The sequence below is a fragment of the Lepidochelys kempii genome, chromosome 7, assembly GCF_965140265.1.
Source record: "Lepidochelys kempii isolate rLepKem1 chromosome 7, rLepKem1.hap2, whole genome shotgun sequence".
NCBI classification, from domain to species: domain Eukaryota; kingdom Metazoa; phylum Chordata; order Testudines; family Cheloniidae; genus Lepidochelys; species Lepidochelys kempii.
Genome location: NC_133262.1, coordinates 84881411 through 84900718, shown reverse-complemented (window position 1 = coordinate 84900718; position 19308 = coordinate 84881411). Strand labels below are relative to the sequence as shown.

The window sequence follows — 19308 nt, the reverse complement described above, 5'->3', positions numbered from 1 at the left end:
ACCGTACCCTCCTGTGCTCTTCTAACCGCCCTGGTGTCTGGCTGCACATAATCAGAGGCCAGGCGATTTGCCTCAACCTCTCACCCCACCATAAACGTCTCCCCCTTACTCTCACAGATATTGTGTAGCGCACAGCAAGCAGTAATAGCAATGAGAATATTGGTTTCGCTGCGGTCTAAACAACTCCGTAAACTGCGCCAGCGTGCTTTTAAATGCCCAAATGCACATTCTACCACCATTCTGCACTTGCTCAGCCTGTAGTTGAACAGCTCCTGACTACTGTCCAGGCTGCCTGTGTACGGCTTCATGAGCCAGGGCATTAAGGGGTAGGCTGGGTCCCCAAGGATAACTATAGGCATTTCAACATCCCCAACAGTTATTTTCTGGTCTGGAAAGTAAGTCCATTGCTGCAGACCAGAGTTCCTGAAGATGCGAGCGTCAAGTACCTTTCCCGGCCATCCCACGTTGATGTTGGTGAAACGTCCCTTGTGATCCACTAGTGCGTGCAGCACCACTGAAAAGTACCCCTTTCGGTTTATGTACTTGCTGCCTTGGTGCTCCGGTGCCAAGATAGGGATGTGGGTTCCATCTATTGCCCCACTACAGTTAGGGAATCCCATTGTAGCAAAGCCATCCACTATGACCTGCACATTTCCCAGAGTCACTACCCTTGATATCAGCAGCTCAGTGATTGCATTGGCTACTTGCATCACAGCAGCCCCCACAGTAGATTTGCCCACTCCAAATTGATTCCCGACTGACCGGTAGCTGTCTGGCGTTGCAAGCTTCCACAGGGCTATTGCCACTCGCTTCTCAACTGTGAGGGCTGCTCTCATCTTGGTATTCTTGAGCTTCAGGGCAGGGGAAAGCAAGTCACAAAGTTCCATGAAAGTGCCCTTACGCATGTGAAAGTTTCTCAGCCACTGGGAATCGTCCCAGACCTGCAACACTATGCGGTCCCACCAGTCTGTGCTTGTTTCCCGGGCCCAGAATTGGCGTTCCACGCCATGAACCTGCCCAATTGACACCATGATGTGCACATTGCAGGGGAAACCTCCTCTTCGCTTGGTTTCGCTTTTCTTGCAGGTTATGGTTCCGCATATCCTTCTGGATAATGCGTGTGGTGTTTATAGTGCTCATTATTGCTGCAGTGGTCTGAGCGGGCTCCATGTTCCCAGTACTATGGCGTCTGCGCTGAAAAAAATTGTTTGCCGTTGCTCTGACGGAGGGAGGGGCGCCTGACAACATGGCTTACAGGGAATTAAAATCAACAAAAGGGGTGGCTTTGCATCAAGGAGAAACAGAATGGCTCCCTCAAGGATAGAACTCAAAACCCTGGGTTTAGCAGGCCGTTGATTTCACGGAGGGAGGGAGAGTTGGGGGAGAAAATGAATACAAAAGAAATCTGGTCTTTTTCTTGTTTTGAACGACTTCATCTATCTTTATACATCTTGCTGGCAGCAGACAGTGCAGTACGACCACTAGTCATCTTCATCTCCTGGGTGCTCAGCAGAAGACGGTGCAGTACGACTGCTGGCAGGACTGAATCGCCATGAGACAAAACTTAAAAGGGAAATGACCTGGCTGAGTCACTCCCATGTCTGCCCAGGCACCCCTGACCAACCTCACCGAGGTCAGCTAAAAGAGCACCCTGGAGTACGGTGACGATGGCTACCAGTCATACTGCACTGTCTGCTGCCACAAGGCAATGAGCTGCTGTTGTGTAGCAATGCAGTACCTCATCTGCCAGCACCCAGGAGATGTACGGTGACTGTGAACTGAGCGGGCTTCATGCTTGCTGTGGTATGGCGTCTGCACGGGTAACCCAGGAAAAAAGGTGCGAAACAATTGTCTGCCATTGCTTTCACGGAGGGAAGGACGGAAGGGGGGGCCTGATGATATGTACCTAAAACCACCCACGACGATGTTTTTGCCCCATCAGGCATTGGGATTTCTACCCAGAATTCCAATGGGTGGCAGAGACTGCGGGAACTGTGGGATAGCTACCCACAGTGCAACGCTCCGGAAGTTGATGGTTGCCTCGGTACTGTGGATGCACTCTGCCAACTAACTGCACTTAGAGCATTTGTGTGGGGACACATACAATCGACTGTAAAAACACATTTTCTGCAAAACCAACTTCTATAAATTTGACCTAATTTCATAGTGTAGACATACCCTTAGTGTTCCACTGCACCTGTTTAGATCAATAGTCACATGAAGAAAGCTAACAGATCCTTTGAACTGTCATAGGATCTGGAGAGGTTTGCCTATTGATGAAGGCATGAGGACGTTTCAAAAGCCAGTTTCTTTTTAAAAAATAGTAGGGTTATTTTTAACTTTATTTTCTATTTTGTTTTTTTTCTTAGGTGGATGAAATTTACCACGACGAGTCCTTGGGGGTTCACATTAACATTGTCTTGGTCAGAATGATCATGGTGGGATACAGACAGGTAAATACAGGGGTGGAGTGAGCAGAAGATGCTCTCTAGGGGAAGGGGACAGTCACAATATACAGCATGCTTAGGCTTGGGCTGAGGGATGCAATGAGCTTCCAGACTGGGTTATGTCTATAAAAACATCACCTTCAGCTAACTTCCCTGTCTGTCTGCACCCTCTCCTTTCAGATTGGTGTGTATGTTTGGGCAGATGACTCAGGATTCATTCTAGTTCTATATTAGTGTTTGCATTAGAGATCCTCTTCCTCACAGCCAAGCTTCTCCTTGAGCTAATCCTCTGTGCATATGTCTGTGGTATCAAAATCCGTTACTGTAGAAATGATTGGGATCTCAAGGTCAGCAGTCAGCATTGTAACTTCAGCACAGGACCTGCTAGGATGGAAAAACAAAGGAGCAAATGCTTTACTTTAAATGCAGATACAATTATTGTTGTTAAAAATAACTTGTGCAGTGCGGTAAATTTGCACAATGCTTTACAAACAGTAAGGCAAGTTTCCTGCTCTGATGAGCTATTTTTGATCTTTTGCTAAAGTGTGAAAGGCGAATAGATTTCTGTTTAAATATGAAATATTAGTTCCATTCCCTCTGTAAGCAGCTGTCACATGCTGTGGCTTTGCCAGACTGAAACGAAACTATCTTGAATCGCTCTCAGTTTCACGTGAGACTTGCTGAAATTCCTAGACTCCAAAGATTTTCCTTCTATAGAAGGCAGACATGAGGACATCTGTGCCTTACAGTACCCCTGTGTTTTTGATTGAGAGCTCTTACCCTTCCCCCACTGCTGCTGCTGACTACAGCTCTGAGCTGGCTTGGGAAGGGGTAGGGCAGGAGGGTTAATCTCTCAGTAATTAACATCTTATTTGGTTAACTGAGGTTAATTTTTGGTTGCAGGGATTTTCTGTCACACCACAGTGCAGCGAGAAGAAGCTTTTTGGACTGGTTCTGTGGCCTTTGGTTTTTGTTTTGCTATAGCTGCACTCATTTTGAGCTCTTCACCAAGACAAAGAGCAATGTGGAGGGCGCATGTAGTATGTAGTAAGAGTCAAGGCACAATACTCCCCTGTCGCCTTTCAAAAGGGAATTAAGTGCACAGCAACCGTGTGGTTTAATGTCTACTAGCAGTGATAATTAGCACTTACATAAACCCCAATTCAGGAAAATGTTGCTACTCAGGACAGGATTTACGCACACGCTCAAGTCCCATTGAATTCCAGTGAAGCATAGGCTTAAGTGCTATCCTGAATATGGATATACACTTAATGAAATGCTTTCCCAAACTGGGGCCCTCATGATTCACCTCTTCAAAGCAGGGGACAGGTGTTAACTAATCCTCACAACAGTCCATCAGGTAACTATTTGAATTCCTATTTTACAAATGGAGAAACCAGAGCACAGAAAGGTTAGGTGAACTGCCCTAGGTCACACAGTGAATCAGTGTCAGGGCCAGGATTGGAGTCAGGCTTAGTTTGCTTCTCAGTCCACTAGACAACATTGCCTCTCAGTGAGTGGGAGTCAAGTATCATGGGTTCAAATTCTGATTTTGTCACTTACTAGAATATTTAAATCACAGGGCTGGTCAGCTGAGGTGGAACACTGAGATCCTCTCATTAAATGTGCTATAATGTACAGCACAAGCCCAAAGTGTTGTGGTGCTGCTAGCAAAATGGCATAAAGAGCTTTCTCTGAGGTCTTGAACACCCTTAACACCTTTAAGGAGTCAAAGGGTATGTCTGCCCTACCAGCATAGCTGTACTGCCATAACCCTGTAATGTAGACACAACCTATACTGATGGAAGGGTTTTTCTGTCTGGTAACTGCTGAACTGGAGCAAATAGACATTTTATGAGCTGCTGGAGATACAGAACACCAGCATTTCCTGGAAGATACTTGATTATGAGAGAAATATTCCTGGTGAGCAGAAACTGCATGCATCCTGATGGTAGTGATCAAAGACTTGAGACAGCCCACAGTGTGGCAGGCACCCCCCAGGCAGGTGACAATAGAATATCATTTCCATCTGAGGAAGGAGATAGGGTGTCTGGCCTTTCAGCTAAGGTGTTAATGCTGGCATCTAATTGATGATGATATACTGAAGATGCAAGGGAGTCAAGAGCAGAACGTCTCAGCATTGAGAGGTGAACTAGAAGCCACAGGTTGCAATCCTGACAGGGCCAACTCAGCCTTTCATCCTTCTACAGTAATTGAGTTCCATGCAGTTTACTATGTATGGGTTATCTGAACAAGACTTAACAATCAAGATCCTCTCTGCTGTGCTTGAAGATCTTACCTAGGTTTTCATCAGATTAGGCACTTACTTTGGGATCTTTGTCCAGCATTAGCCCTCCCCATACTGCTATTCTGTTTACTGTGTGCCAGACAGCCTCCACTCCTGGGGGTGCTGCATGTCTGTAATTTCTGGGAGGAGCCAAGGAAGGATTTTTTTTTGTCCCAAATATATTCTGTTTGTGGTTTTTTTGGTCTCCTTCCTCTGAAGCATCAGAGATGGCCGTGGCTGGAGAGGAGTGGGCCAGGACTCTGAGGTGGCATGAAGCATTTTCTCTCTCTGCTTGGTTGCCTGGTTCTTGCTCATGTGCTCAGGGACTAACTGATGGCCGTACATGGAGTCGGGAAGGAGTGTTCCCCCCGATCAGATTGGCAGTGACCCTTCCTCTGCAGCACAGGATGCAGGTCACTTGCTGGGATCATCTGGGTATATCTCAATCAGTTCCCTGCCATTGGAGGGGCACTGGGCACCGGTGCACCTTGGCCCCTCCTGTTGTCTCCCTGTGGGACACAAGAGCTTAGTCTCTTGAGGGCAGTAATTCAGCTGTCTGATTTTGGCTTTTGGGTTTAGAGCGCGGGGCTGGGTGGTGTTTAGTGGCCTCTGACATACAGGAGGTCAGACTAGATGATCTTGTGGTCCTTGCTGGCTTTAAGCTATGATCTATGAAATTTAAAACACTATTTTTTCATTTTTAATGTTGTGGAAACTCTATCTGGGGATCTTCCATACCCTCTACCTCAAAACTCTGGACAGGTTCATTGTCACCCAGTAATGCCCCCTCCTTTCTTTTCACCCCCCCAGTCAGTCAGCCTGATAGAGCGGGGGAACCCATCTCGGAGCTTGGAACAGGTCTGCCGCTGGGCCCATTCTCAGCAGCGCTCAGACCCAGACCATGCTGAATACCATGACCATGCCGTATTCCTCACCAGGCAAGATTTTGGTCCTGCAGGTATGCAAGGTACTGTATTCATCTCGATCATGTATGTGCAGTTTGCTGGGCTTGGGGGAAAGCCAGTAATTGGAAGGGGTTTCCTGCTGACACAGTCTGTGTGCCTACAGGCTGAGGTTACTGTCCAGAAAGGTTTTGGAAAAAGTTATACAGATGAGAACTTAATAAAAGGAATGGAGAAAAGACAAAATTGCACCCCAGGGGGGGTCTTATTATTTTGACCTTTCCTTATGGTTCCTTACATTTTGTTAGGTTTTTTTACTGCCATTGTACATTGAGTAGATGTTTTCAGAGAACTATCCACAATGACTGCAAAATAAATTAGCTGTTACCACTCAAGAAAGATAGACCTCATCATTTTATATGTATAGTTGGGATTATGTTTTTGAATGTTCATTACTTTACATGTATCACCATTGAATTTCATCTGCCATTTTCTTGCCCAGTCACCCAGTTTTGTGAGTTCCCTTTGTAACTTTTTGCAGTGTGCTTTGACTTAACTATCTTGAGTAATTTTAGATCATCTGCAAACTTTGCCACGCCACTGTTTACTCTTTTGCCCAGATCATTTATGAATATTTTGAACAGCACTGATCCCAGTACTGATACACGAGGGTCCCCGCTATTTATCTTTCTCCATTCTGAAAACTGACCTTTATTCCTACCCTTTGTTTCCAGTCTTTTAACCAGTTACTGATCTATGAGTTGAAATCTGCCATTATTACTGAGTTTTCTGTTTTTATAGCCTCTTTTAATCTCCTTCAGCATTTCACAGTCACAGTCACCATCCTGGGCAGGTGGTTGGTAGTATATTCCTACTCCTATACTCTTATTATTCAAGCATGGAATTTCTATGCATAGAGATTCTGTAGTACAGTTTGATTCATTTAAGATTTGTACTATATTTGACTCTATGTTTTCTTTCACAAAAAGTGTCACTTCTCCACCAGCATGACCTACTTTGTCATTTCTGTATATTTTTTACTCTGATATTACTGTGTCTCGTTGATTATTATGGTCCCACCAAGTTTCTGTGATACCTATTATATCAATATCCTCATTTAATACCAGGTACTGAAATTCACCCATTTTAGACTCCTAGCATTTGTACACAAGCAGTTATAAAATTTGTCGATATTTAGTTGTCCACCTTCATGTGATGTAATTGAATGGTACTTCTTTTCATTTGACTGTTTCTCTTCAGCTCCTACCTGTATTTATCAACTTCTATCATCTCCTCTTTACTAGAATATAGATAATCCCTGTTATAGATCCTCCCCTAAGGGATGTCCCTGTTCAAAACATGTGCTCCTCATCTGTCAGCTTTCCCCTAACCCTTAGTTTAACAACTGCTATACAAAGTTTTTAATTCTACATGCCAGCAATCTGGTACCATTTTGGTTTAGGTAGAGTCAATCCTTCCTGTAAAGACTTTGTCTTTCCCAAAAGGTTCTCCAGTTCCTAAAAAAACTGAAACCTCTCCTCCCGTACTCCGTCATTTCATCCATGCGGTGAGACCCTGCAGTTCTGCCTGTTTAACTGGCCTGTGCATGGAACTGGAAGCATTTCAGAGAAAGCTACCATGGAGGTCCTGGATTTTAATCTCTTACCCAGTAGCCTAAATTTGCCCTCCAGGATCTCTTTCCTACCTTTCCCTTTGTCATTGGTACCTACATGTACCAGAACCACCAAGCTCCTCCCCAGCACTGCACATAAGTCTTGCTATGTGTCTCGAGAGATCCGAAATCTTTACACCTGGCTGTCAGTTCATCATGTGGCTCTCCTGGTCATCACAAACCCAACTAGGACTATGTTGGACATTAGACACTTACCTATCAATAATGTCCCAGGTACTGCAAAAAAACCCAAACCAAACCAAAACAACAACAATGTAAAGAAAGCATAAAACTTCAGCTTTGCTCATTGTGCCCAGTGGGAGGACCTCTGCACACAAAATATTTTAAAACCTGGTTTTAAAAGGGCCAGTTCCTTGGTCACCATAGAGCTGAGAATGGGAACATTCCATGAACCCAAAAAAGCCTTCTTCCCTTGCACTTCCTGTGCTTCTGTTGGCCCTCTGACCTTAGAGGCTGAGATTATACTGTGCATAGGAACGCAAAAGCTCAGATATCAGTGAATTTGATGAAGTGCCTTCCAGCATTTCGTTTTCATTTTGAAAAATGAGTGTCTGTGGCAGGGTTTCTGTGGCCATATGAGGGTTAATTCCTTTCTTTGTCTTAGCAGGTTCCATTTTTTTGAATACCATCATTTTCAAAGGACTAGTTCCAGACTTCCTTCTACTCATTCCCTCTGTGGTGACAATGTCTGAGATTTTTGATGAAGATAATGAAACACATCAGTAACTGGAACATTGCATAAAAACACATTCATTTTTGGTTTGAGTCATTCTGGTATGTGTGGGAAGGATGAGGAATAGGAAAAGAATCCTGAGCTAGCCTCTGTTAGCTCTTCCAAGAATCAGTCTTTAGCTGATCACAGGTCCACCCTTGCTCTTCATCCACACAAGAAACTGCAGAACCTGCCAAGCCCATAGAACTCTATTCCAAAGCAGAGTACTTTAGTCTAGTACATAGTGCAAACTAACAAACAATAGGATCTGTGTGCTTAACTGACAGACTTCATATTGGAATAGCTCCTCTTAATTTCCTAGGACCAGTGAATTCAAAGATTAATTCCAGTAGACATCCATAGTCATTCAGTTCTTCACACAGTATTTTTGAGTGAGCGGATGGGTGCCAGAATGCAGCAGCATAGCTGGCTCAAATTGCAGGGAACAGCACTGAGCCACCGACCTCAGAGTCTAGAACCATAGGATGGGGAAGTCCAACCCAATAAAACAAATTACAGGTGTCTGAATTAGCCTAAATATGTGGACTACGTGGCCATCCAACATCTTGAGAGATGAAAGGAAAGATGGCAAAGTCAGTTAGTCAATAGTGCTTAACAGTAGTGTGGGAGAAGAGTGCACTGCATGAACGGCACACCTTCCCACAGTGGCTACATATCCATTCACCAGTTGGAGGTTGGAGCACACTCTGCTTCCCGGCATGCCTGCAGGCCTCAGGCTGGGGTTTCTTATGGCTCTCCATGATGACTGCATGAGCCTTGACCTGGCTTCTCTAGACTGAGCAGTAGGCAGGGTTCTCCCAGTTGTCAGTGGGAATGCTGAATTTCTTGAGGCCTTGCTTGACCTTGTCGCTATATCAAAGTTTTGGCCTTCCTCTGCATTGTGAGTAGTTCTTGAGTTGGCCATAGAGCACAGATTTTGGCGGATGATCTTGAGGCATATGTTCCACGTGTCCCAGCCAGTGAAGTCTGTGAGTGTCCAGCGTAGTCTGCATAGACTGTAGGCCGGTTCTCTCAAGGATCTCGTAGTTAGTGATCTGTTGGTCCCAAGTGACTTCAAGGATTTTTCTGAGACAGCGAAGGTGGAAGCTGTTCAATCTCTGCTCCTGTTCAGAGTATGTGATCCAGTTTTCACAGCCGTAAAGGAAGGTACTGAGGACACAACCCTGATAAACAGAGAAGTTGTTCTTGCCTGTCTGTCAGCATGGTTACCATCTTTCGCTTTCAGGTTTGCAGTCTTTTTACAAATTGAACCAAGTGCCTCTTTGATTCCATCATAGGTACCACGAATGTCCCCTCTTTCTAAGCAGGTCTGAATTTTTTTGCACAGGTCTTGCTAATACTTCTGGGCACATTCTCTGATGGCTTTCTGGACCACAGCTGTAGCCTCTTTAAGCGTAAGAGTTCTGGACCTAGTAGAGTTGAAGTAAAGTTAAGCGATCTTGCTTCTTCTTTTCCATGAGTGGGAGCAGCAGATATTCAGGCACGGCGAACCAGTCAGGTTGTTTTTCCTTTGTTATTCCAAAGACATCCTTGGCAGTAGCTAGTGTCTTATTCTTGAAATTGTCCCACAAGGTGTCAGAATCAGGGGAATCAAGTTGATCATATTCAGAAACACACTCAAGCGCACATTGAAACTGAAGAAAAAAATGAATTTTTAAACTGAAGCAAAATAAGATTCCCTCCCTCCCCCTATAGCATGTACACAGTGAAGCCACTATAGTTAAGGTTGCAAACTGTGTCCATTATAGCATTCTGTTTTCCTATGCCCATAATTTTCCAAAACATTAATCTATTGGTTTGAAATTTTCCGTGCCTGGTCTTTGCCTGAACATAGGAATTATAATAATGGGTTAGACTAATGGTTCATCTGGCTGGTAGCTTCCTCTGCAGTGACCAGCACCAGATATGCCACAGGAAGGAGTAAACCCTCAATAATGGGCAATAATTTGATAACAGGCAGTTGCTGGAGGAAGTTTCTTGCTAAATCCAGTTAGTGGTTAGCAAGTGTTTGGAAACACGAACATCTATGTTACTGAATATTTTGTAATGCTAGCTGTGATAACTTAGGACATTTTTATTATCCATATAAATATCTCCTCATCTTTTGCATCCTACTGTGCTTTTTGCCTCAGTAAAACCTTTTGCCAGTGAGGCTCACAGGTTAAGTATTTTTTGAGTAATTTTTTTATCATTTTCAAATGGATTGTCCTTTTAATTCATTGGGTACTGTCCTTCATTGGTGGTCTTCTGTTTTGAGAGAGTAAATTGACCTTCCTTATACCATTCAGTATTGGACTCTAAACAAAATCTATTCAATCTCTCCTCAAATAGAAAAACTTTCCATGGGTCTAATCATTTTTGTTGCACCCTCTCGGGACCATTTCAATATATTTATTTAAAAGGTTTGGCCAGAACTGAACACAGTATTTAAGGTGTGGCCCATACAATGAGATTCTTGTACTCTCAGCATTTCTCTCTGTCTTTTTCTTGATTCAGCCTGTTACATCTTGCTTGCCATTTTGACCACCACCTCACCAAGAGCAGATGATTTCGTTAAGCTCTCAAAAATTGTGCATCGGTCTTTTTTTGAAGATAATATTTTTTTGTCTGAAAGTTTGAGTTTGAATAAAGTCCCTTTAGCCATGTGAGTTTGGAGAGGGTGAACGCAGATTTTCCATGTTAAAAAATTCTCACCATACTTGTTCAAAGAGAAGGCTACATTTTTAAGAACTTGACTTGGGTTGGTTTGAAAAAAAAGAAAAATGGTATTTTAAGAAACTTATGATCCTTTGAAAATTCCAGAGTAAGCAGGCTCTATAGAAAATATACATTCTGTTTCTAAGGACAATTGGCTGAATGTCAGAAAAAATATTCAAACAAATTAGTCACTTAAAATTGCTGGGTTTTTTAGCAAACAATTTAATTGATAAGTAGTATTTCACCGGTTATTGAGCTGGTTGAATATCATTAAAAATTATTTGTTGAAAACTGACAAAATTGCCAAATAACATATTCACCAAATAGTACTCAATCCAGTCTCTCAATAAACATACACATAACATGGCACATACTGTGTGTGCGCACGCATCTCAGAAGGTCCACACTATTGAGCTCGAGTCAGAGGCAGCTACCAGAGTTGGCCATTGCACCCTGAGGGCGCATAAATAGGAATGATTGAAAGTCAGGAGTAGTCATTTGATTGACTGGTGCCTATTTGTACCATTATTGAACTCTCCTTAAGGAATGATTAGGAATCAGCTGTTTGGGAGACTGCTGCATACTTGCTAGCTATATGCCCCCCTTGTTGTCCTCCTGAAGTGTATTTGTGTTGTTTGTACCAGTCAAAGCCCCAGTAGCTCCTGTCCTGCTCCCCATCTTCCACTATTTGATTTCTCTTTAATGGCCTGGGGATTGTATTGCAGTAATGCTAGTGTGCCCAGCAGTATGGTCATAACTGGCTGTATCTGACCCAGCACAGCCCAATAAGACAACATGGTCTCTTGTCGTTCCTCCCTCCTCTCCTCTTCCCTAGTCTCTTCTGGGCTCCATGTGGCTCAGTCTTTGAGCTGCCTCCTTCAGACTATTTCAGGGAGGCTTCTTTTTTCCCTGTCCCAAATCCCTGTTTAACAGTGGCGGCTGCTAGGATACCAACCATGGAGCACCTAGAGGTGTATTACACCGTTGGCCCTTGCCCCAAATATGTAGCTTCTATGACTCTCTCAGTGCATTTCCAGAAGGTCCCTGGAAGGGCCCTGTTTATTTACCTCCTTAAGATCCCTATTTACAAACATGACTCTCATGGCCGGAACCCCAATCCATTGTCTCTCTAGAAGCCTAGAAGTCATGTCTTGTCCAGTTCCGTGTTTGCCCAGTTGACTACCTTACTTGTGACGGACCATTACTATGGGAACACTGGAACATAGCTGCTGGTCTTGGAAACTCCTTGTAGCATGAGGTAAACACACAGACAGAGAGCACAAGTGTAAAGAATTACACAACGATTTAATTGAACTCCTTTTTTCTTAACAACTGCCTTTACTGCAGGCATTCAGTCCTATCAGGGTGGCCATGGAGTCAACTACTAAAGTCTTCCGGACCTTCATTTGGGAGGAGTCCTCAGGAAACTATTCACTTTTGTGTTATTTTATCATCCTTGGCCAGCTGTACAAAGTGCTGATCCACTAATCCATTGTTTATGAATTAGATTCAGTTCCACTCACATCCTTCCCACTCCACCTTGTTCCAGAGTAATTAATATTGGTTGTTCCACCACTACTGGGTTTCTGGGAAACAAATGGCCTGGAAGATACATAGTACAGAGAAGTCACTGCAGTCACGAGCTTCCTGGAAAAATGGCAGCATAGTGTCAATGTTCAAAATAGGGATTCCAGCCAGGGGAGGGAGTCAGTCAGGCTGAAACAGTCGTTAGAGCACAGCGCCGCTCCTGTTAAGGTCAGCTGCATTGATTTATTTGCTAGCACTGATCATTGATTGATTTTAGTGGGAACAAATTTGGGCCAAAATGACTAAACATGGAAGCTACAGTAACTTAGAGATCACAGTAATAAATCTGGCACTGAGAGTTTTGACAGTGTGTCTGTGCACATTTCCGGACATTTCAGTGCCACTGCAGCAAGCTCATGTGCTTTAAAATGCCAACTTTTCAGGATAGACCAAGCATCAGTTTCCAGAGCGTGGGAATAAGATGGGCAGCGGCATGGAAAGCAGACATAGGGACAGGCTCCCAGAGTTCAGGGGCGTTCTTAGCTGACTGCTTGCCCATGCACAGAGACCTTCCCTGTGCCCATCCTCTGGAATGCAGACTCTTCTGTGCTGACAGATCACTGTGAGGCAAGCAGCATCAGGCTATGACGTTATGCCAAGGGCATTGAACCCAGACTTTCATATGTTTGAGTTCCTTTGTCACATGTGAATGGGATTGATTCTGATGGGTTCAGATTTCCACCTGAACTATTCTTACAGTTCTAATTATCCTCTCCTCTATCCTAATTATCCCAGAGAACATGGATGTTTGTGAGAATATGGTCACCAAACTCCCATCTCCTGCTGATTAGTAGCAGCTCAGCTCCATAAATAATTCATTTAGACTTCCTTTAATATCTTTACTATCCAAAAATGCCTGGTGACAAAGTGGCACAGCATGATCTGGCCCCACTTTTAATAAACCTCTGTAGAACTTATAAGCCTTTCCTTCATTAGCTGCCTTTCCCTGGATCCCAAAAAGGGTCTTTTAAAAGCCATATATTTCAGAGTTCATTCGAAAAGCTTGAATTTGAATTTGGCAGAAATGAAGTATGAAACACCCCTCCCCACAAGATTGAAAAATGGGACATCACTGAATCTGCTACGCCATGCACAGCTGACCCACTGCACATGACTTGATCGAAGGATAGTGTACTGGGTAGATGCATATCCTTCCCTGCTCTATGATCCTATCTCAGTTCCTTGTGAACATTTGTCCATGTCCTATCAGCCACATAATTCTTCATTTTTGTAATCTCTGGTCTGGAGAGCACCGGGATGTGTATAGTAGAGATCTGCAGGTCAGGATGGAAGTGCAGCATTCACACAGCTATAGGAGAGTTGAGGGGTGTTGCAGATTAGCACAGAGGTGCATTGACAAGGCTGCTTGTGTAACCTTGCACGTTAGTACACATTATGCTTACCTCTCATCCATTCCCTTTCATTAGTCCCCAAATTCACCCTCTAAAGGAACTGCTGCCCTGGCTGGGGTGCTTTTTCTATGGCCTGTTTTATATCGAATTTCTTCAGAGCAATGAGAATCATCAGCTGTATTGGGTGCTCATGGCCCGTGGCGCAGAAGGTGGCAGCCACCAATATCGACATAGAATCTGTACATTCATCTGCTGCCTGTAGGAGGAGATGGGGTTAAATTGAACAGTGGTGCCATTCTGCACATGCAGTCTGGTTAGGCAAGATGCATTACCATTATGGAATGGAAAATATTAGGAATGTTTGGGTATGTAAGTGTAATATTAGCCTGTTCTTGGCACAGGCAACCAAGATGACCTCACTAGAAACCATGTCCATGTCCCAGTGGGTACTCACCAGTTGAGGTATTTGGTCAACTCCTTGGCTTAGGTTTCTTTCTTGGTAGTGTTTGTTTTCCCCTCTTGCCACCTACCTGACACGTTGCCCTCTTAGTTTTGCCTGCTGTGGCACTGCTCCAGATACTGTCACTCACTGCTGAATAACTAGTGCAAATTAAATCAACTTGTGAGAGGGATGGGGGAGAACTTCCCGCACATCCTTGATCAGTTCTCTCCATTTGCTCATTGCCCCAAAAGAGCCTGAAATGCCAGGGAGCATTCCAGGGTCAGAGGGATTTTTTTTTGTATTTAGTGCTGATGAAAGTTGCCACAGAGACTATCCCTTGTATATCCATTGCGCTGGCAGCTGCAGCGTACAGGCTGCTCCACACCACCCATCTCCTTGACCTGGAAAACTGTGAAGGTAGATTGGCTTCCAGGCTGATTAAGTTTTTGTCTGATGAGATTGTCAGTTGGTGTCCACCTCTCTATTATAAACTGGGCTGAGACTGCCAGTCCGTTTCACATAGGCCAGTGGTTCTCAACCAGGGCTACACATACTCCTGGGGGTATGCAGAGGTCCTCCAGGGGATATATCAACTCATCTAGATATTTGCCTAGTTTTACAATAGGCTACATAAAATGCACTAGTGAAGTCAGTACAAACTAAATGACTTGTTTATTCTGCTCTATATACTATACACCGAAATGTAAGTACAATATTTATATTCCAATTGATTTATTTTATAATTATATGGTAAAAATGAGAAAGTACGCCATTTTTCAGTAACAGTGTGCTGTGACCCTTTTGTATTTTTATGTCTGATTTTGTAAGCAAGTCGTTTTTAAGTGAGGTGAAACTTGGGGGTACGGAAGACAAATCAGACTCCTGAAAGGGGTACAGTAGTTTGCAAAGGTTGAGAGCCACTGACATAGGCTATCAAACAGCCATCAGATGATTACGGTTTTCGGGACTGTGGATTGGACCAGAGTTGAAACAGCAATCTCAGGGTAAAAGACTCTGTAACCCATGAGCAATCCCTTCTGCCACCTAGCGCAACAAGCTTCTGAGGAAAATTACAGAGGAAACTACTATGAGATTAATCTGAGAAGGAGCTGGCAAGTCAGATGTGCAGTCAGAGATGCGAATAGGTGCAGAAAGGGGCGAGGAGGCTGTCAAATATGTTTTCAATCCATCTGAACAGGTGGCCATTGGATTATAGCAGTTGCTGGTGCATTTGTTTAAGATATGGACAATGTTTCTGTTCCCTTAGGGTGAGAATGAGCCAGGAATGAGTGCAACACAGTTATTGCAGGTGGCAAGGCAAGGTTCAAACAGTGTGTAATTCTAATACCCTCCAGGCCCGTTTCCCTCCGTGAGATATGAGCCGGTGCAACATCTGATAGACTTCATTTATATTCCCAGGCAGCTGTGGATTCCGTGTCCCTCAGCAGGGAGCTGGGCATGAAATACATTTGGAATGGCTCTAGCTTGTGGTTTTTCCCTTCTCTTGAACCACCCACCTCCTTTCTCTTGCTTTGTCTTCTGTCTTGCTCCAGGTTATGCTCCCGTCACTGGTATGTGCCACCCTCTACGCAGTTGTACTCTCAACCACGAAGATGGATTCTCCTCAGCATTCGTGGTTGCCCACGAGACCGGCCATGTGTAAGTCATTGGAAGAGACAGTTGGACATTTTATCTTTTTTTTTCTTCATCGTTGCATGGTAGTTCAGCAGGGTGTTTAGTCCCCCAGGCTCAGCATTGCTGTATGCAGTGGACTTGCTGACGTATGAGAAGTTGTGATGTGATGAAATAATGGCCCTCCAAGTTACTGACACGGCTGCCAAAACGGGCAAATACAGGAGTGAATAAATCTCTTTGTAGTATAGTAAGTCTAGTGAGCAACTCAAAGGCAATCTCTGCCTTAGAGTTTACAGTCTACATATCTGCACATCTTAAAATCTGTCACCTTGGTACCAGAATGCATCTGGAAATTGAATGTCCTTGGATGTTGTGTTTTGTTTCTAAACGTGAATTGTAGGTGGAGGTGCTGTAAAGTGGGCAGAAACATAAAATTTCACCTACTACTCATGTATAGATATAAACTATAACCTCCAAAGTCCTTTAATTACCAGACACATTCTGGTATGTACAAGTGCCCCCAGGTTGTCTGCCTGCTTCTCCTGTGAGTACAACAGCCTCTCAGTCGAGAACAGAGTGATTCAAGGGGCTGTAAGAGGGAATAATGGGATGAAATCAAGAATAGCAATATTTGGTGTACACAGAAAGAAATATTTCCAAAAGTGAGAAACAGTAGGCTCTGAACAAAGTGATAGAAAGCCCTATTGCTTGAATAATTTCAAACTAGACTGGACAAACATTCTGAAAATAATATTGTAGTAAGCGATCTTGATATGAATAGACCTCTTCCATCTCGTTTCCGTTATTCTGTTCTCCTCAGCAATGCTAATGGGAGTATGTATATGTATTCAGTGGCAAAAAAAACCCAACCTACATTAATGCAGAGTTAAGGTTGCTTGGTGGTATGTCATCTTGCAGAATGCTAACTTGAGCAAAACTCAAAACTTCTGAAAACCAGGAAATGCAGAGTTAAGGTTGCCTATGCAACCTTAACTCTGCCGTCTTTCAGCAATGCGCCAGTGTGCCCTGTTAACACACATATCTTTACTTTATCAACCCCAGAAATGTACAGTCTCTTCACCTCCTTTTATATATCCATTCAGTGTCTCTCACGGGATTCCATCTAGCACTATTAGAGAATAAAATTAAAAAAAAAAAAAAAAGAATATCCATGCCACTTACCCTCTGTTCCCCTGGACATGGCAGTAGCCAATGGGAATTGTTTACATACACTCCAGCTGCAGTCAATGTGTTAAGTTTCATGGGCAATCTTAACTTTGCATTTTCTGGTTTTCAGACATTTGAGTTTTTCTCAAGTCAGCATTCTGAAGTTCCTCTAAAGAAAAAATGCCCAAACTGAAGCCCACAGGCCAAATGTGACCAATAAAGTTCTGCAACAAGGTCTGTGCCTGTGCCCACGTTTAGAATTGGTGTGCAGCAGGCAGACAGTACATGTTCCATCAAAAAAGGCTCCTTATTTAACTCAGAAGGGACTGTTAGGATCAAAATGGAGCATTATCTGCTAGGACCTGTAGTGTCTGCAATCCTTGAATTTCTAGTACATCACTACTCAGGATCTTAGCTGTGAAAAATTTAGAAGCCTCTTCTGTAAGTTCCTGTCTTGGACAAAGACTTTTCTTATGCTCCTGAATTGAGCCTGAGCCATATCCTAGAGGCCGGCTCTTAGTTCTAATAGCCATAGCTGGTAAGTTCAGTTCCTTGCATTTTATTCCTGCTCTGTCTCTGTGCAGACCAGCACTCTTACTGGTGCAGGAATCGCATGGAATGCTGGAAAAGTCGCAACTATTGGTTCAACCAGTGGAAGAGATGCAGTGAATATGCCTCCTTCCTCATCCAGTTAAATAGAGGCTTTTACAGGAAATGTCCTTATCCAAAATGCTACTGATAACTGTCTACCTGGCATGTCCCTTTGGAACACAACTCACCAGCTTTTTTAACAGGTTAGGTATGGAACATGATGGCCAGGGGAACCGGTGTGCAGATGAGACCAGCATGGGGAGCATTATGGCACCACTAGTGCAAGCTGCATTCCACCGTTACCATTGGTCCCGATGCAGCAAGCAGGAGTTGAACCGATACATACAGTAGGTCAATTTCAACAACTATGATTTAGACTAGCTAGTCTATGTTTTTATTGTACAAATGAATGATTGCATGCATTTGTATGAACTAGTGTAGACATGGAAGAATGAGAGTGGAAGCATTCTTATTGCAAAGATACATTTGAATAAGGAAAGCAAAACCAAAAAGAATCTTGTGCAGCAGACACAATATAAACTTTCTCTTAGGGCCTTAACTCTGGTCTCTGAACCCCAACCTTGAAAGATAGTGCTTACTTTAGCTTCCCTGTTAATTCTCCCCTTCTTTTAGTGATATAATGAATTGCATTTATTTTGCATTTATTGCATTTATTGATCTGTTAATTTTGTGCTATGGACTGATGATCATTGCTGAATAGGCTCAGAACATACCATACTCAACACATGAAAAAACATACTGGAGGGAGAGCCCCTGGGTCTCTCCAAAGATCATGTTCATATCTTCATTAAAAAATGTTTATGTGAAAGTGACTTTTGCTGAACTGACACTTCTGATCACCTGGGATAGGTCTAGCCATTCAGAAACACAGTAGAAAATTATGTGACCTCCTCCCGTGACTTGCCTTAACAAATCAGGTTCTTACTCAACGGATTGTGCAAATAGTAGCCTGAAAAAAGATGCAGATATCGCTGAAGCTGAGGTTCACAAAAAGTTATATACACACACACAGAGTCTCTCTCACACACACACTCTCACACAAAATTCAAGTGAATCATTGCTATTTTGAGGACACATCAAAGTTGATGTTAAGTAATTTTGCAGCTTGAGTTGAGCAGTTCACATGTTTCTACCTGCAATGCCCCTGCCTAGCCTTTAGACTGGCCAGTGTTTTGCATCTTGCAGAAAGTGTAACGCCCCAGTAAGTTGGGCATTTGTTTGAAGCAAAATTTAAAAAGAATTACAGGAGGAACAGCTTTATAACCAGCTGAATCTAGCCAGGATTTGGTTTCATTTCAACCTTTTTATTTTGGGAAGGAGAAGTAGCAATAAATCCTGGACTGGAATCTTCTGACCACCTTGCATGTGTTGTGACTACAGCACCTTTTGCTAACGTAGAGTTTTTCCTTGATGGTGACAGTTAGGCACCTGGTAGTGAACTTGCCAGTTCTTCACCCCAAGGGAGGAGTTGTCAGCGAGTGATGATGGACACCGCCAGAGCTGTTGTAGCAGAGACAAATTTTTTCTCAGAGGGTGCTGCTCCCAGCCTGTGAAGTGGCTATGGTGGAGCCATGCATCATCTTCTCCTAGCTGATGGAAAAACGCACATGGTGGTGGTGGCTATTGTAAGGGTTGTGGGGGAGGGTCAAGAAAGTAAAGATGTCTTAATACAGGAGGTCAGGGGAATAGATAGGTAAAATCACAAAACAATAAAGAAGAAAGGTGTGGGGAAAGAGTAGATTTTGCAACATTCA

General features: G+C 43.5%; 1 protein-coding gene across 1 annotated transcript in view; it reads left to right on the top strand.

Moving 5' to 3' along the window:
* Nucleotides 1-19308, top strand: part of ADAMTS14 (ADAM metallopeptidase with thrombospondin type 1 motif 14) — a 98840-nt gene that overhangs the window by 54907 nt on the left and 24625 nt on the right. The window contains exons 5-8 of the mRNA XM_073354774.1: nucleotides 2370-2453; nucleotides 5545-5692; nucleotides 15694-15799; nucleotides 17737-17880. Of these exons, the coding sequence (XP_073210875.1) occupies nucleotides 2370-2453; nucleotides 5545-5692; nucleotides 15694-15799; nucleotides 17737-17880 (482 nt within the window). The remainder of the gene's footprint in view (nucleotides 1-2369; nucleotides 2454-5544; nucleotides 5693-15693; nucleotides 15800-17736; nucleotides 17881-19308) is intronic.